The sequence below is a fragment of the Hirundo rustica genome, chromosome 19 (genome assembly GCF_015227805.2).
Source record: "Hirundo rustica isolate bHirRus1 chromosome 19, bHirRus1.pri.v3, whole genome shotgun sequence".
Lineage (NCBI taxonomy): Eukaryota > Metazoa > Chordata > Aves > Passeriformes > Hirundinidae > Hirundo > Hirundo rustica.
In genome coordinates this window covers 5,931,668-5,949,950 of record NC_053468.1, presented here as the reverse complement: position 1 = coordinate 5,949,950, position 18,283 = coordinate 5,931,668, and the positions used below count along the sequence as shown (strand labels likewise).

General features: G+C 53.3%; 1 protein-coding gene across 4 annotated transcripts in view; it reads right to left on the bottom strand.

Annotated features, from left to right (window-relative positions):
* Positions 1-18,283, bottom strand: part of LOC120761223 (NADPH--cytochrome P450 reductase) — a 31,142-nt gene that overhangs the window by 3,690 nt on the left and 9,169 nt on the right. For 3 of the 4 annotated variants that reach the window (XM_040082240.2, XM_040082241.2, XM_040082239.2), the window contains exons 3-11: positions 12,529-12,721; positions 6,409-6,457; positions 5,430-5,558; positions 4,880-5,029; positions 3,911-4,035; positions 3,022-3,111; positions 2,483-2,581; positions 1,415-1,531; positions 568-686 (exon numbers count right to left, since the gene is read on the bottom strand). In XM_040082240.2, coding sequence (XP_039938174.1) covers positions 568-686; positions 1,415-1,531; positions 2,483-2,581; positions 3,022-3,111; positions 3,911-4,035; positions 4,880-5,029; positions 5,430-5,558; positions 6,409-6,457; positions 12,529-12,707 — 1,057 coding nt within the window. In that variant the 5' untranslated portion in view covers positions 12,708-12,721. Of the gene's footprint in view, positions 1-567; positions 687-1,414; positions 1,532-2,482; positions 2,582-3,021; positions 3,112-3,910; positions 4,036-4,879; positions 5,030-5,429; positions 5,559-6,408; positions 6,458-12,528; positions 12,722-17,780; positions 17,909-18,283 lie in introns of those variants that run through there. The other variant, XM_058422981.1, reaches the window with a different exon arrangement.

Below are 18,283 nucleotides of genomic sequence, written 5' to 3'. Positions count from 1 at the left end.
GCTGGACAGCCCAGGTGGACACAGGCTCCAGCAACGCATTAAATCCACTCCCTCTCTAGAAAGCAGGAGCTCTCTCAGGCTTCTGGGCCAGCACATCTGCTGCTTCAGGTCTGGCTGTGCTGCTCCAGGAGTGTGAGGGGCAGCAGCTGCCATCTCCCTCCTGCCAGAGGCTGGCTCTGCTGGGAATGTTACTCTCTGTGGATCAGCACAAGTGCTCCCTGCTGCCAGTTCAGTCCTCGAGCCTGTGCCTCCTCCCAGGAATGAATAAGAACATCTCACACGCTCGGGGCTCTGGGGCTGCTGAAGGATGCTCTGGTGGGCTGATGTTCCATAATTAGGAGCATGCTGTTACATAATTTGTTGTTGAATGGGCTCACTAAGCACGTTTCACAACTGACCCACTTCAGCTGATCTCAGCAAGCAGGCTCTGAGCCCCTGCTAGAACAGCACAACTCTGAGAGGGGCCGTGGGGCACCTCCTGGGACACCCGGAGGTGCCCCATGGGATCTGAGGGTGAAGAGGCCACAGCTGGAGAACTGGAGACCCTCAGGGGTCATCCACACTCACCATCCAAGTTGTTTAGGGACATGACAGTGTCCAGGTCCGTGCCCAGGATCTCACCAATCTGGTTCACCAGGGAGGAGTCGTTGGCTGGGTACACGGCCACGTGGTCCCCGGACTCGTACCTGGCACAGAGCAGGAGGAGAGCACATGGAAAACCTGCACCACCGCTTCAACACCCCCAGCAGCTCAGCCAGAAGAAAAGAGGGCTGCTGCAAGAGGCAGCAGGACAACACTGAGGTGTGAGGCACAGGACCTGCACCATCAGGATCCACAGAGCCAGCAGTGGCAGTGACACTGTGGGATAATGTTTTCCCAGGGTTTTTACAAGGCATCTCCCAGGTAACAGCAGTTTTGCCAGAGTTCCAGCAAGGACAGGTCAATTTCCCAACAGAACAGAGGAAAGCTCCTCAAAACCTCTGCAGCTGTTATGTTAAGCCACCTGGATTCACGACTTCCCACCAATTTAAGGAATTTAAGGGTGAGGGTTTTAAGAACAGGTCTTTTACTCCCCCTATGCTTGTACACCTGAACCAGGCAAACACAGGCAAGAGCAATCCCCAACCCTCCCTTCTCCCACAGCTCAGCTGCCCTCTCATGTATTGACTGACTCCTGGACAATTCCTGCAACTGGGACTGCTCAGGTAGGACAGGGATGTGGGATGGGATGGACCCAGAGCAGTGCAAGAGCTGGGAGCAAGTCCTGGCAGGGGGAACCTGGCACAGAAGCCCAAAGGAGCAGCGTTAAGGAGCAAGGTCCCCTCCTGAAGTGCTGGATGAGGCTGGTGCCATACTCTTGTTCTTTGCTCCTGACAAAACAGAGGAGCAGCCTCCAGCTGTCCCAGGGAACTACCTGATTTTGGAATTGGAGATATCCAGCTCCAGGTGCATCAAGTGCCGCTCTCCAGCCTCGTTCAGCTTGCGGTTCTCTGTAACCCGGGCCAGGAAGGGGTTCTTGGCATCAAATGGGCTGGAAGGAAAGACAAAGGTGTTCTGGGACACTCTCCTGCAGCCTCATGGACCTCCTTGTGTCCAGGCACATTCCCTCTGACTCCAGAGCAGGCTCCCATTGATTTGGTTCCTGCTCCAAAGCACACTGCACCACAGCACAAACCAAATTATGATCCTGCTGCTCCCCACATTGGCACAGAAAACAGATCAGGATCCTGCTGCTCCCCACAAGGGCACAGAAAACAGATCAGGATCCTGCTGCTCCCCACATTGGCACAGAAAACAGATCAGGATCCTGCTGCTCCCCACACTGGTACAGAAAACAGATCAGGATCCTGCTGCTCCCTACACTGGCACAGAAAACAGTTCAGGATCCTGCTGCTCCCTACACTGGCACAGAAAACAGATCAGGATCCTGCTGCTCCCCACATTGGCACAGAAAAGAGATCAGGATCCTGCTGCTCCCCACAATGGCACAGAAAACAGATCAGGCTCCTGCTGCTCCCCACAATGGCACAGAAAACAGATCCTTTTCCTTCTCAGCACAGCGCAGCAATCAACAGCTTCTGTCCCATTAAGGACACATGACACAGAAGTGGATTGGAGGGATTATCACGTCTCAAAGAAATGTTTCAGGCTAGAATGAATGTTTAAAGCTCATCTCCGTGCAGCAGCACTGCCAGCAGCCATCATGCATTGGCCACTGCAGGCCAGGCAAGGCTCAGGACAGATGCTGTGGATGTGCCAGCCAAACAGCGCACGTGACCACAGCCATCTCCTCACCACGAATGATCCATTAATTAGGGAATCTCAGAGTCCCACTGGAGATCTGAGCCCATTTCTCTTGGGCAGAGGCCTGCTGTGCTGCAGGAATGGCACTGCCTGCACAGCAGGCGCTGTTACCAACACCAGGGAGCCACCAGCCAAGACCTGTCCCACGTGCACCCTGCCCAGGGGGTCTGGCACTCACGGCTTCTGGTTCTCGTAGCTCTTGAGTCGGCCCATCTCCCCCGTGTAGACTTTGGTCATGTTCACATCCGTGTGCACCACCAGCTCGTACTGCCGGATGCTGGCGGAGGAAAAGGGAGAGAAAAGAGAAAAAAGTCAAACTGGAGCCCACAAGGAACCATCATCTCCTTTGCTGCATTTGCTGCAGCCCCAAAACAAATGCAAATTCCACCCCTTTGCCCCTCTCGAGACAGGCAGACTCTGCAGAAAGCCCAAAGCAAGGGGAACCCTCAGCCTCCTTGGAGCCTCACAGCCAGCACAGCCAGCCCCAGAGGAACAAAACCCATCCTCTCCCCGCCCAGAACAGGAATCCAGAGCTGGGCTCAGACTCACACCAGGACAGGCTCAGGACAAACAGCCCCACGCTCCCTGCTGTACTTCACTCACGCCCTCCTTGAGGCAGTGCAGAGGAAAGGGAACAGCAGCCCAGGGCTGATGGCACAGCCACCAGTCAGAGGTGGGCAGTCTCTGACACCCGAGAGGAGCTGCTCCCAAACACACCTGGACTCTTCTCCTGTAGCCTCCACCCCGAAGTGCTCACACACTGCCGGCCAGAACTGCTCTCTCCAGGTGATGAAGTCTTCTTCCAGGCTAGCCAGGGCAGAAGAGAGAGTCAATAACCCAGCCCCATTCCCAGAGGAGCCACCTGAGATCCCTATGGCCCTCCTCCCACCACTGTGGGTACCTGCACAATGCCCACAGATCACCAGGAAAGCGCCTGCAGAGCACTGAGTGGGAACTGTTGCTACACCAGACACCCCTCCCTTCCCCAGCTCTGCCAAGGAAGGCTTTGTTATTTAAGCTCTGACTTTAAAAAGCTCAGCTCCCCGTTGTCCACCCCTGGCATGAGGCGACCTTCCTAAAAGGTCACGATTCCACTTATTTTTCCAGGCTCAGAGCCTTCCACTCATGGCATATCGCTCCCACAAGGCCCTGCAAACCTCAGAGGCAGAGCCACAGATTGATGTAATGTCCTCAAGGTGCTCAGGTGAATACAGAGAGGTAAAAAAAATTTAAAAAAGAAAATCTCATTGTCGGAGTTGGAAAATTGCATTGCAAAACACCTCCCACGGAGATTAACCTGCCCCCTTCACTGGGATGGGTGAGTTTATCCACACAGGCTGCAGCAGGGCAAAGGCAGAGGAACACCCACGTGCATTTAAAGCTGATGTGGGATTTCCCAGACACAGGATCCCTGAGGATACCCCCTGTGCTCAGGGAGCTGATTGTGGGAGACACAGCAGACACACACACTCAAAAACACACCAGCCCCAACAACGAGCCCTGAGGAGTTCATTTCTGCCCTGGGCGCAGAGCCAATTCCCTGCCAAGGCCCCTTCCAAGATGCTTTCAGCCAGCTCTGAGCAGCCCCTCAGCCCAAGGCACTCACTTGCCATCGTCATCCCCCAGCCCCAGCTCAAAGATCCGCTGGGCTCCAAGTTCCTCCAGTCTCTTGTCCACGTACTTCCCCATGGCATTGAAGTGCTCGTAAGTCTTGTTCCCCAGCCCAAAGACCTGGAAGGGAACACTCATGAGCACAGAAAAGCAGGAGGTGGACTTCCCCCATCCATCTGACATCCTCTGGGCAGGTATCACCCCACAAAGGAGGCAGAAGAAAGACACTGAGACCTCTCCCAGCTCCCCAACAGCCCTCCAGTAGGAATCTGCCACTGGAGAGCGTGTGGGCAGGAGGCACCAGCACCTCTCCTGAGCCAGGATGCACTTCCAAGAGCTCCTGCACATCTCCCTGTGGGACCAGTAAGAACCTGAACAGGCTGGAGACCCATTGCTGGCCTTTGCCTCCCACAAACCACACAGCAAATGTCTGCTCACTGCTTCACACAGAGCGGCCTCACATCTCCACCAGTGGATTTTACTCTCATTTGCAATATTATGCTGCCTAAGGAACTTGGCCAGGGTTTAGGTGAGGCGGTTGTTTCTCAGCCAGTTATTCAGCTCAGCACGGGAAGGGAGCTACGCACTCCTTCCTCCAAGTGATTTAATTGGTGGGAGAAAATCCGGCCCCAGGCTGCTCAATTAGCTTCTGAAGAGCAGCAGCAGCCTGTAGCTCGTTTACAGACTTGTATTCAGCGCCTGCAGGGCTGTTTGGGGCTGTTCATACCAGGAAACCCTTATGATTTAGGGTGTGGAGAGAGAACTCTGACATTTGCATTTAAAGCCTCCAGATGTACATTTGCAAGCGTCCACCAAGCCTGGGCAGGAAGACAGCAGGGATCTCACACCAGACAAGGTGCACAAGGCACAGACATCGTGTTGGGCCTTTCCCCAAGCCACTCTGGAGGGCTCTTTGCCTTCCTGCCCAAATGCAACGCAAAAACTGGAACGGGGCCAAACTTACTGCAAAGCGGAGACCCGAGAGGTCGGCATCGGCCTCCTGCAGCCAGTCGTAGAAATCCTGGGCGTTATCCGTGGGATCCCCCTCGCCATAGGTGGCCATGCAGAACACAGCCAAGGACTTGTCGATCTCAGAGAGGCGGCTCAGGTCCGACTGCAACCACAGGAAAGAAGGAATCTTCAAGGATCCCACACTGTGGCTGTTGGGCGATTCCTATTCCCACAGCGCAGCTGTGCCAACAGCGCCACGCGTTTACAGAAGGGACTGGGAAAGGCCAAACCCACCCAAAATGACAGAGAAAATAAAGGAAACCATCCTCACTGGACTGCAAGTCAGTATTTCCACCCCAGCAGAAAAGCAATGGGATTTTCCGTACAAGGCTTTAAGGGAGCAGGAGAATGCGGAATGGCAAGGACCGAGCCCGCGTCTGCATCTCTCAGGCTGATCTTTTCTCTCCTAAATGACACGACTGTCCCTTGGGCAGGGTCACTGGATTGTTTTCGGGGGAACTAAAAGGTTGTTACTATCCCAAGGCTGTTCAGGGCTAAATTACCAGGTCATACTCCTCTGGATCTGCTGCCATGCCCCGGAGGCCATAGCGATGGGCATCTTTGGAGAGGCGGTTGGCAAACTCCTCTGCTGTGCCCGTCTGGGAACCATAGAAAACCACTATATTTCGGCCCTGGGGAAAAAGAAAAATCCCTTTTAAACGGTGATTAGTAATTTGGCAAATGCATGGATGAAGCACAGACAAAGGAAATGCCTGAGATCAGGAATCCTGGGCTGCAACCTAAAGGCAATCGGCAGTCCGCGCTCGTGCAGGACTCTGAGGGTTTGGCAGAGAACTCAAGGCTGAGCTGTTAATGAGAACATGACTCTTGCCACTCTCAGAGGGGAGAATCAGGTCAGACCAAAACCCAAAGCAAAGAATAAACCTTCCAGATTTATTCTCAACTCCGAGGCTGCAGTGTGACTCCTGGAAACAGGGAACACCCTGGATGAGAATGCAGAACTTGCCAAAGGCTCTGGGCAGGTGCCTAAGCACCAGAGCTCCTGTTCCTGCTCTGCTGCAAGCCAGCTACTTTGAAGCAAAATGGAAAGTGCATCCAGCCCTTTTTTCTTCCTCTGCTTCCTCCTGTGTCCAGAGCAGTAGAGTCAAAAGCTGACAGTTCTGTGTACAATTCCCATTCCACAGCCAGCCAGCTCGGGAACCAACCACACAGACAAACAACTGCCAGCCAATGACTTTAAAGCCTCTGCCATTTCCCTCCTGACTTTGATCTCGTATTGCATTATTTTTTTTCCACCGAATTTTCACTTTAATTTCTTCTCCAAGAACAACTCTCAGGCACAGACTAAAAGAGCTATTCCTGGCTGCTCACACAGCCTCCCTCTGGATGCTCTCCGCAGCAGGCATGTGTCTGTACCCAAACCAGCTCCTCCTGCTGACAGTTTCCAGAGGAAACTGGGATGGAAGGGCAGGAGCTCCCCCACCTTCCCAGCACCCCTCGGGGGCAGAACAAGCAGCTTACCGTCTTCTTCATCTTCTCGATGAAGCTGGTGTCTCTCACTGGAGCTGCTCTGAAAGACAGGAGGAGCCTCTTTTCAGATGAGCACACTCATTTCTGAGGTCAGGAATGAGCAAGTGGGAGAAAAGTGGCCTCCAGATGTCAGGAAAGCTGCCCAGAAGGGTGTGAATCTCCAGGGACCAGTGTCATTTACCCTGTCCCAGGGACAGCCACTGCACAACCACAGGGCTTCTGCACACAACCACGGAGCAGAGGGGAAAAGCTGAGCCCCTGCCTGACCCCCATCAGGGAATCCTCCCAGAGGAAAAGCCCAGGCACTCAGCCCTGCCCACCAGGAAACCTTTATCAACTGCTCTGCGAGGTTTCACAGCTGAGCAGGTTAAAGGATCTCAGAGAAGCAGGTCTTCGGCTAAGTCTCAGGGGCCGAGCCATGGTTTGAAAGAAGGGAATGGAGAACTCCCTGCTTCCCAGACCTCCAGGGAAGGCAGGATCAGTCCTGAGCCATGCTCCCCAGGGCACATCCCCCAGACCTGAAGTCAAACAGGGCTAAAAGTCAGCTGTTTCAACCTCAGAACAGCACACCAGACATGAGTCCCGGAGCTGGAGAGCCCTGTGGAGCAGGCACACGCAGCTGATCACACCCACAGAGCTCCCAGCAAGGCAACCACTGCCAGCTGAGGTCCTGTGGAGCTCGTTCCCTGCTGGGCTCCCATTCCCAGGAGGGATCTCCTGCATAGAACATTCGCATTGTTGGATGGACACGGCTTTCCCTAGCTTGGAAGGCGGACAAACCCCAGCAGAGCCAGAAACGAGGAGGTGGGGATTCACACTGCCCTGGCTGCCTGTTAGGGAGGCACCCAGAAGAGCTTTGCTATCCTTAGCACATCTTTGGATTTTCAGTGTCATGGAGCGAACACAGCCCAGCCCTGGGGACCCTGGGAGCCTCCCAAGCAGAGGTGGTCATAGCCACACAGTCAGATTAGGCGCTGGGAGCTTTCCAGAGCAGGCAAGGACAGGAGCTCCCTTGCTGTCCTCCCCACCAAACCCTGGTAGCAGGGAAGACAAACGCGGGACCCGTTCCGGCTCCACAATGGAAGAATGCGAGGCCGGGTCTCCTGTGGGAAGAGAGAAGCCTCCAGGCAAAAAAACAAATGGTTTTGGCTCCAGCCCATGTGAGAATGTGAAGAGCTTGCTAACAGTTTCCCCAACTCTGTAGCCCAGAGGGAGGGATCCTGCGGATGTGCCCAGGCGTTTGTGGAGAGCACACGCACGCAGAGCAGCGGGGTGGGGACGTTCATGAAACATCCCTTTGAGCACCCCTTGTTACCCAAAGGAATCAAGGAGCTCCCTAACTGGGCCTGACAGCTCTAAGCACCACCAGTCTCGTACAGAAGACAAAGCACACACAAAGGAGAAGCAAAGCCGACCCTAGAAAGCTCCCCAAGGCAGCTGTGCTCCCAGGAGAGCTGCTTCACACCCCCCTCAGCCCTCTCAGCGGTTAACAGTCTCCCCATGTTGTCATTTGTCCCCTGTTGGGAACGGGGATATCACAAATATCTCAAGGGAGCAGCCCCAGCCCTGCCCACGCTGCAGCCAGGGCAGGGGCTCGGGAGAGCTCTCAAGGCACAGCTCTCACTTAGTTTTTGGCTCCTTGGTGAACTTCTTTAATTCCTGCCCTCTGAAAACGAGATCCAATTAAAACAACCGTTGGGTTAACTACTAAACAAAATGCTTTTAAAGGAGGAGAAAAAAGAAAAGTTTTTAGATCCTTTCAACAAGCTCCCTTTGGAAGAGAAAAGGGAGCAGCACATGGAGCTCGTCCGTTTTCAAAGGAGGCAATCCTGCACTGAAGTGAGTGCTGGAGAACAGGCTGTGGCTCAGACACAGAAGAAATAATGAGCCTGGCTTTGGAAAAAAAGGCTACACAACTCCCAGAAATTGCTTCATCAGGGTGGCCTGAAAATCTGAGCAGCGAAAACACACAGGCACCAAAGGCAGAAACTACACTCGTTTTCACTGCTCTGCCAGGGAAACTTGGAAGAGAAAGTCTGTCCTCAGCAAGGACTGCTCTTACAGCTTAGACAGCTCAGGGCAGCAGCTACAAGCACTAGAAGAAGTACTGGGTGGAGGGAAGGGGATTAATCCCAGTCAGAGTGAGTCTGTAGCTTGTACAGCCCTCCCACCCTTGGGGAGAGCGCAAACGACTCCCAGGGCTCTCTGTCACTTAGGTTTCATGAGAAAAAAGGACAGGGGAGGAAGCTCCCAACAGCTCAGCAACAGCAGCAAAGTCTCTCTCAGCAGAACACCCCTCCTTCAGAAAGCTTCTGCTCCCGTGGCTCTCCTGCTGAAAGCACAGACACATCCAGAAGTGACGACACAGCCTGGATGCTGCGCAGAAACCGAGCACCGACAGCAGGGTCTCCTCTGGAGCAGCCTGCTTCCAAGCAGAGCCTCTCCCCTTCCTTCTCCTCCTGTTGCAGAGGGAGGAGGCACCCACTCCACCCAGCTCTGGAGCTGGAAGGATCCCGCCAGCCCGTCGGGCAGAGTAACTCACCTGGCCACGGCCGGCTCTTCCTGCGGGGCCGAGTACACGCAGCCCATGGCAGGGCAGGGAGGAGGCAGACAAAGAGTCCAGGGCGGCCGTGTGTCTGCAAAAGGAGCTGTGGGGGGACGGATCTAACTTAGCTCTGGAGCCACAGGCACACAGGCCTTTCCATTCTGCTCCTCCTGGGCGTTAAAACCAAGCGTCAGCCTTTTGTTGAGGAGAAGAGAGCCGGCACAAAAGGTCCCGGCACGGGTCATAGCAGGAGTGGTCCCGTCCACTCCGATCCTCCTGGTGGGGCTTTGGAAGTTACTGAGTGGATCTGCGCAGTCCTGAGAAACTGCAACATCTGGCAGCAGTGGCAGAAAGGAATTAGGAGTGGAGAATGAAACCTCCCAGGATCCTCCGCAGCACACGTCCCTCTCCCATCCGCACGGAGCAGGGGACGGGACACAAAACCCTCCCCCAGCCTCGTTCCCTTGGAAACTGTTTATATCACAGCTGCTTTTCTATATATTCTTTTATTTAAAAAAAGAAAAAGGAAAAAAAAAAAAAAAGGAAAAAAAATTTTGATGCTGTCTGTATCTGAATGAAATGATTCCAGACACTGCGTGAGCAATGCTTCGGGTAACTATGGCAGTGCCATTACGGAGGCAGCTCAAAGGAGTTTGTTTTCCTCAGGATCCTATTAAATTAAATTAGAGATGGCCTCTCTCACACACACAGGCAGCAGAGAGCTAATCAGGCTAAGGACTTGGAGCAATTCCTGCCACAGGAAGCCCTACAAGTACCAGGGAATGGATTTCTGCATAGCTGCAGAACAGAGATAAGCCAGTTTCTGTCCCAAACAATGTTAAAGAAGGGGGAGAAGGGTGAGGGTGACACCCAGCATACCAATGTCTGTCCCACCTGCATCTCCCCAGGATGACTGTCTGCAGAGTGGGGACAGGAGAAGGGAAAGAAATCAGTTATTGAGAAACTTGCAAAGGAGGAGCAGCCAAAGAACAAAAATAAATTCCTGCATTCCCCAGCAATGGCCCTGCGAGGAAGCGCGGTGGCCGTGGCTGCGTGGCGACGCAGAGCTGCTCTCCCTAATGACATCTGCAGAGCAGGCTGCGGGGAGGGCTGCTCTGGTGGTTTTAATTAAGTCTGAAAATGGTCAAAACACAAGCAATGCTCAGTCAGTGGGATCCCAGCCTGGCCCACACACACGTGTTACACGTCACAGGTACGGGACACCGCACGTGCGGGAAACCACTGCGTGTGCTGGGTTCTGTCCCTGCTGTGGGCACTTCGGGCAAGAAAACTGCTCCCTTTGGCTTAAGGGTGAAGATCAGCAGCCCAATCCCTCCCTGGAGAGGCAGTGCTGGGGCAAGATCATGGTGATTCCCAGGCCATGCAGAGAGAACACAGCCCTGCTGCCATCCAGAACAGGGATCTCAGCCATGCATCGGCTCTTCCACAATCAAGGGCAGTAACAACAGTGGCATTTCCTCTGCAGACCCTGCTGAGCTGACACTGTTTTATGAAGGTGTGCTGCTCTCAAAAGCCCCAGAAGGGCACTGAGGTGCTGGATGCTGTGTTTAGGTCAGAGACTCAGCTTGCACTCTTCAGCACTGCAACCAAATCGCTAAAGCAGCACCGTTGTGATGTGTCTGGATTGTTATTCAGCACCTTCATCCTCCAGTATTCTGAGGCTGGAGTTGGGGGGCCAAAGTGACACAACAGAAACCATCACCCAATGCCATCAGATAAAGCAGTTCAGGGTACTTTGGCAGAGCTGCAGAGAACTTTCTTTTACTGAAGAAATGCAACCCCCCTAAAGGCCAAGGCTCTCCAATCCAGCCAGAAACAGCCCCACAGGTGCCTCTCTGCCTTCAAGGGTCTGGGACAGCTTCCCTGCCTGCCCAGGGGCCCACTCTGCCAGGCAGAGGCTGACAGTGTGATCCTGATTTGCCTGTTCACCAGAGAGGAAACTCCACCCCAGATTCAAGGATTACAGGAGGGAAGGAAACCCAAGGCTGACCAAGCTTGTTTTCCCACTCGTTTTCCTCCCAGTTCCAGGCATCCCATAAAATCCCACTGCCAGAGCTGCGGGAAGCGGCTGTCTCTGTCCTGAAGGAGGGATGTACCACCAGCCACAGCCCTGGCTTTTAGGGGCACACTGCCCTCAGACCAGCTTGATACAATGACCACAGCAGGGTACAGGGAAAAACCACTCCACAGCCTCCTCTCACTCTGCACCTGCCTGGCTGACACTTTTCCAAAGTGCAGTTGTGTCAGGCCACCTGCAGAACACCCTCACCTCTCTGGTTATCGGCAAGAGGAGGTGCTGCTGCCCCACATCTCCCACCAGGAGCACTTGCTCCCTCCCAGACGCTGCTCACGGGGACAGAGAAGGCAGCACAGACCCCAGAGAGGAAACAAAGTGCCTGTGAGGCAGCTCAGAGGCAGGGCCTGCAGCCAGGCTGGGATGGAAGCCCACGTGCTGAGGCCCTGCAGCACAACATGGTAACACACAACCAGAAATCAAAGCTTCTCTGCAAGGCCACCACAGCCTCTGGGAGAGCTGCACACGATGGGCTGCGGGTGGAATCAGTCACAAGGACGAGGAGCACGGGAGCCCAGGCTGTGCCATGCCAGGATCCAATTTCAGATGGATAGTACCCTTTCTCCAGCCAGCTCAGCCACTCTTACAATCTCCAGAGGCCACCATGTGCACCGACGCACGCAGCCCTGGCTGGCAGGCACGGGAGGGAAAGCATCCCAGCAATCCAACAGAACACATTCCCAAGGTAAGGCACAGGCAGCTGGGCTGCTGCCAGCCATGTGTGCATCCGTCTGCACAAGGCACCACAGCCAGGGACACTGCTGCCCTTTAAAACCCTCCCAGCCAGAAAATGCACTTTCCAACCTCCTGCAATGCCAGAAACAAAGAATGAGCTAAAAAGCCCAGCAGAAAACTGATATTAATGTGACTGATACAAGGAACGAAGTGCACCCAGATCTCCACCGGCATGGCTTGTTCCTGGTCCCAAGCCCTTTGCAGAAGACAGGGTGGAACAAAGCTCTCCCTCTCCAAATCCAGTCTCCCGCTGCTGTGGTAGCCTGGCATCAAAAGCCAATCAAGTTTTACAGGAGCTGCCAAGCAGCTCATCCCAGGAACTATCTCCCAGCTCCCCAAGATTATTCCTTTCCTTCATACCTAAGGGTAGATAAAATATCCAACAGGAAACATGTTTAGGAGAAAGTCCACCTTTCTCCAGATTTACCTAAATGTGACTTTTATCAGAAAAAAACAAGAATTAAACGCTTGAGATCTCTGAAGTACAGCCAGACGCCCTCCCGCCTTGCTCGGGAAAGGCCAATTCCCAGTTTGGGCCACACGGTGGGGGTAAGGCAGAACTGCAGCCCGGCTCCTCCACCGGGATTTCCGCGCTGTGAGCACAACACCCAGCAGCTGAGGACAGAGAAACGCCCCCTCACCCACCTCCCACGATCCAGCTGAGCCTCCCAGACCCCACCACCAGCACGAGGGAAAAGCTCCAGCGGTGCCACGCAGCCTGAGAGCTGTTACTTACACTGACTGCATTTTGGGGATGTCGGGCACTTCCTCTTTTTTCTTGCGGAAGAAGAACCAGTAGGTGAAAAGTCCAGTGATGAGGGAGATGAGGAACACGTCCATCATGCTGAAGAGAGAGTCCTGCTGTGCAGTGCTGTCGGCAGCAGACACGGTCGGGTCCATGCCGGGCTCCCCCATGGCAGGCAGAGGCACTGTGGGCAAGGAAAAACAGTGAGCACCAGCAGCCACACGGGACAGCATTAAAGGACACCCAGAAAACGCTTTTTGCTTTACACTTGGTCTTAGGAGCACAAGGCTGCCCAACAACTCTTTGGATAGAAGCATCCGCATCACAGCTTTGCAAGGATCTTCTGCACCCCAAGGAATCCCAACAAGCTTTTCCCTCCCTGCTGGATCCATGCTGATCCACCTGAAGTATTTCTGCTTTCCCTGTGCCAGCAGCATCAGAGCAGCCCCACGCCCCAGCCAAGGAGCCAAACCCGGCTCCTGCTGACACCCCAGCAATACCCAACAGGGACCCATGGCCAGCCTTTACTAAAGCCCTAACCACAGAGCCCCTGGGATGTTACTGGGGGATGACCCCACTCTTCCAGTCACCCCACTGATCTGGGGCTTTCTCCCTCCTTCCCACAAGGTGACAGGATGCCCTGGCCCCACTGCTGCGCTGATAAACCAGAGCAGGACTGTGGCACCAGCTCCCACAACAGGCTGTTACAACACAAACTGGGAATACTTCCCATTTACTCCACTGCAGATTGGATTTACTACCCATCTCCTCCTGGGCCTTTGGCTTCCCAGTCCCCTCCATAATCTCCCCAGTTTAACTCCCATCTCCTTGAATTACTCCTTTCCACCAAGGCAGAGTTTAAGCAGTTTGGGCCTTGCCCAAAACCACACCCAGAGTCTGTGGCAGCACGAGGGTGAAGACCCAGCCCTCAAACACCCAAGCTGTCCCATGGCCCCTGTCCCTCGCCTGGGGAGCCACCCATCCCTCCCTCCCACTGCTGCGCCAAAGCTCTGAACTCCTCCCACCCTAATCCAGATGGCAAGATTATCTTCACTACGTGCAAGGACACACTCTGTCCAAGTAGACAGATAATTAACTCAAAACTTGATTTGTAAGGGCAAAGTGACTCTCCCCTTGTACTTGGGCATTCTGCCAACCGTGGAGACCGTGGACATTTGAACTTGCACCCAGAAAAGTGACTCAGAGCCATGGTGGTGGAGAGAAAGGATACGTGCCACAGCTGAGAAAGAAAAGTGACTGAAATTGAAGGTTATGCTAATACATTCAGGAGCTGGGAAGGAAACGGAAGGTGATGCTTAGGGAACACTAATAAGAGAGACCAGGTACAACCCTCAGCAAAGATCAACCCCTTGTTGTTACCCCCACAAGGGAAGTGGAGCTCCAGACAACACACAGCCCTGTGCCACAGGGCAGCAGCTATAAAAAACACCCTCTGGAGCACAAGGAGAAGTCCACAGCCACATGGCAGCGACCCTGGGTGGGTACTCTGGCAATCCACTCAGGGCTCAACCACACAACAAGTTTCATTTGCTGGAGAACTTGGCAAGTAACTGCGTTACAAAGGGCACTAAAACACCACTGCAAAGCTCCCCGTTAGGTTCCCACAGAAGACACCAAGGCAGGGTGCTGGAAAGAAAACAAGAGTGATGTGACTGCAGACAGGCAAATTGCACATTCCTCTCCATCAGACAGGTCACCCTGTCCTCTCTCCTTGCAAACAGGCTTTCCATCCCTGGATCTTGGAGCCAAGAAAGAGCTGGATGTTACTTACTCCTGTACAACTGTAGACTAAACTGTTAGTTAAAGCCTCCACAAGTGGGGCTCAGTTGCCAAAAAGGCAAAGCTCCCAGGAGGATCCCTCTCCTCCTCCTTATCTGGTTCCAGTAAACCACCGAGGAGCTGGTCTGGCAACCAGCACCAGGGGAATGTGCTGGTGGGGGAAAAATGTTGTTGGTTTATTGCTTTTATTCCTAACGAAAGCTCAGAAATTTTAACTTCAAGTTCTCTCTTCTCTTCTACCCACCCTATAGGAATTTCAGCCAATCTCAGCCAAAACCTGCCAGGCAACCTTTCATTTCACAGAGTTTTGGTTCTTGCCATCTCACTCATCACTTGAAATGCTTATTACATCTCAGGGCAAAAGAGCCCTGAGGGCCAATGCTCCATGACTCCTAGGGAGCCTCAACTGCGGCATGCACACAGCACAGCCCAACTCTGCAAAGAGATGGAGGAATCAGTGCCCAGACACAGGCAGGAGTAAATATCTCCAACTCTGCAAGGTGGGTTGGTTTTTTCAGTAGCAGTTTCACAGCCCCAGGGTGGGCAATTCCACTCATACAGGGCAGTGATGGCCATGTCAGTGTAACTATCCTCAGAACAGCCTGTCTTTTACTCACTTTCCCTGAAAACCCCAAGGCACACAAGGCAATGACAAACGTTTGCTCAGAAGAAGCCATGAATAAAAACAAGGCTGATGGAGACCACGTTGAGCTGGTTTGGGGAAGGAGCTGCAGCTCTTTCTCTTCTGAGCACCAAACCCAGCCTGGGAAAGGCTCCTTGCACAGGGGACAGCAGCCTCCCTTGTCACCAACTGCACGTGGAGAAGAGTTCCAAACCAGACACTCCTGTGGTGAGCAGCACCACAGCAATTCCCAGCTCCAGAGAGCGCAGGATATTCATGAGCTGCCCTGGGTGAGCAAAGAATGAGGGCAAGAATGAGCCTGTGCTCTCCTCAGCCAGGTGAGGCCTTTGTCGCCAGCCAAAATTCATCACTGTGCTCAAAGCAGCAGAGCTTCAGCTCCCAGAGCAGAGGGGTTTGGCTTTCTCAAGCCTCCAGAGGTGGTCTGCTCTCCCAGACAGTGCTGCCCTGGAGAGAGGCATCCTCAGGGAGGCAGCTCCCAGGAATGCTGCCGGGGTGGATGTGGGGGTGGAAGCTGTGCTATCTCGCCTTGACCACGCTGCAGCTCTCCAGGGCTTCCAAGGGGAACCCTGCAGCTGCAGCCAGGCCACCCACTCACTGCCCACAGCCAGGGAAGGGAGCATTCCATGGGTTCATGGCTCGGGTGCATGGAACAGAGCCTGGTTTGCTCTCCCCTCTTCATTCACAACCTCCACAGCACAAAGTTTCCTCACTGACCTCTAACCCTGGGAGGAAACCTGGCTGTCATGGCCTAGTGATGGAACAAGGCACAAGAGCTGCTTTCATTTTGATGCTGGGCTCTCTGGTCCTGGACATTCGGTTATTCAAGCCTTATACACCAGCTACAGATTCTTCTTTTTGCTTTCCCTTCACCACCCCTACCCTCAGAAAAAGGTTTACTTAGATATAGCAAGAGAAAGGCAAAGGATGTGAAATTAGGCCTCATTTCTCTTTTTTAAAGGGTTGTTGTAACTCATGAACTATTGAACTCACTTCACTCAGCACAGGAAGATCATTCCTCAATTTATCTCAGTCTCACCTAGCTGGCTGTAAGAAATATTTTCCAGAAGTTCACAGCAACTCATTTTCAAATACATGTCCTTTATTAACTTCCAGTGAAAAGAAACCTGACTCTTACTTGAAATTTAGCTATCCTGGGAATCCTGCAGTCCCTGGAAGGGCCTTGGTAGAATCAAACTGGGTTTTATAAAAGGAAAATGAAATTTATGATGCAGAAGTAAAACTTTCCCTGACAACAGTTTCAAAGGTGGTCATTTTATCCACAGTGTTTATTGCATCTTCAATCAAGATGTCCACATCCCTGGGGCTTTTTTTTAATGGTGGCTCCAGTTCCTGGATCCCTGCTTGTGCACACAGCAAAGCCATCAGTCTCAGCAAGATGTGAGCATTTACATCGCACAGAAAAGTCACAACATTTTGAAAGACTGCAATCAAGCAATGCTGTGCTTTAGCACAGCTTTTCAGCCCCTGAGCGTGAGAACTTGCTTGATGCATGGCAGCTCACAATAACTCAAATCATCAGGGACCTTCTCTGCACATCTCCGTGCTAGCAAACAGATGTACCTCATCCTCACATTAAATGAAATGTATTCCTCATTCTCATGCACACCTTGGGAAAAAAAAGGTTTGAAAGTACTCTCAGTGTCAGGCATCCTCAAATTCCCCATGATATCCATACAGATTTAAGGTGCTATAAGGACACAGGGTTAAAAATACTTAAATATATATATAAACAGTATTACAGCAAACAAGACAGGAGTGATGAAGGCCAAGTGGTCAGCAACCTGAAGAGATTTATTCTCCTTCCTTGCATCAGGAGATGGTGCATTAGATGCCCCCAAAAGCACCCTGGGACACAGCACCACAATCACAAAACGTGGCTGGGAGGTTTCCCCTTCTGGAAGTCACATTTTGATATCTCCTAGTGACCAAAAGCCTTGGCTCTGAAGCTAAATTGGCAGTATGGGCAGGAAGTTGTCTCTCAAGATTTTTTTTTTTTTTTTATGTAATACCTGTGATGAGTTTCAAGTACCTCAGTTGGGCTTCCCAGTCCCAGACCAGGACTGCAGCCTGTGACTCTTATCCCAAAAATGAGTGACCAAGTTCTGTGCCCTGTGCCAGCATCAGCACACCCTGACCTGCAGAGTCAGCCTCTCCGAGAGGGGAAGGAGAAGGAAAACTGCTGAGCAAGCACAGCCCGGGGCTGCTCACTGCTCCCACCTCTGATAATGGAACCCCAGCACCATCTGCAGCACCAAGGAGCCCCTGATTCCAGCCCAACACACCAGAGAGGGATCTCCACAATCCCCACACACCCTGCAGGCACGGCTGGCACAGGGGCTGCACCCCCAGAGCTCCCAAAACACCCAGGGTGCTCCCAAGCATCAGCACCCTTTGGACACCTGCAGATAAGCACAGGAGCTGCAGGTGGAACCTCTGTTCTGCAATACGTGCAGGAAAAGGATCGGCGGTGACAGAATCAAAGAGGAATTGCGTGACAAACATGCAATGCCACCAGTCACCCTCTGCCCGACGCTGGCACCGGTGCCAGGCTCCATTCAAAGGGAGCTCAGCAGGGTGCAGGCACAGAAACCATCCCAGCCCGCAGCAAGGTCCAGGCTGGCTCAGCTGAACACCAGCAGGGACAGCAGGTGGTGGTCTGGAGCCAAACCAGCCCTGCAGCAAGGAGATCCCCTCATTTCTCTCACCACGGTGCCAACTCGAGCTCTGGAGCACCCACTCCCTCTCCACCATCCCACCCAACCCATCCAGCAACACTCACCAAAGGACTGCCCTCCAGGTTCTCATAAACAGGAATCCGTGCGAGTCTAACAGCAAATACAACAGCAGCACACACTCCAAAAGCTCCTTCAGACCGACCTTCTCCAGTCCAGACTCCCAGAGAAAGCCCTGCACAGCCACACGGGGCAGGGGACAGAGCACTCGTGCTCCCTGCAGCCACGTGACAATGACCCTCCTGGCCCTGACTCAGCACAGGCATGGTGCTGGGAGCGGAGAGGAAGTGCAGCTGTCATGATTTCCAGAGTTGGGAGCTCTGTGTGGCTGGGGATATCACCATTGCCACCATATCTGCCAGACATCTCTTTCTGAAGGACCACCCTGAATTCCCAAGGCAGGGACAGGTGTGTATGACCAGACTTCCCACCTTGTGTGCCCTGGGGATTGCCCTTTCTCTCGTGCTGACCGTGGCACAACACAGATTAGGGGCATGATCAGCCTTAAGAAGCCTTTAAAAAGCCCAGTTTTAAATCAGAGCCAATTTTT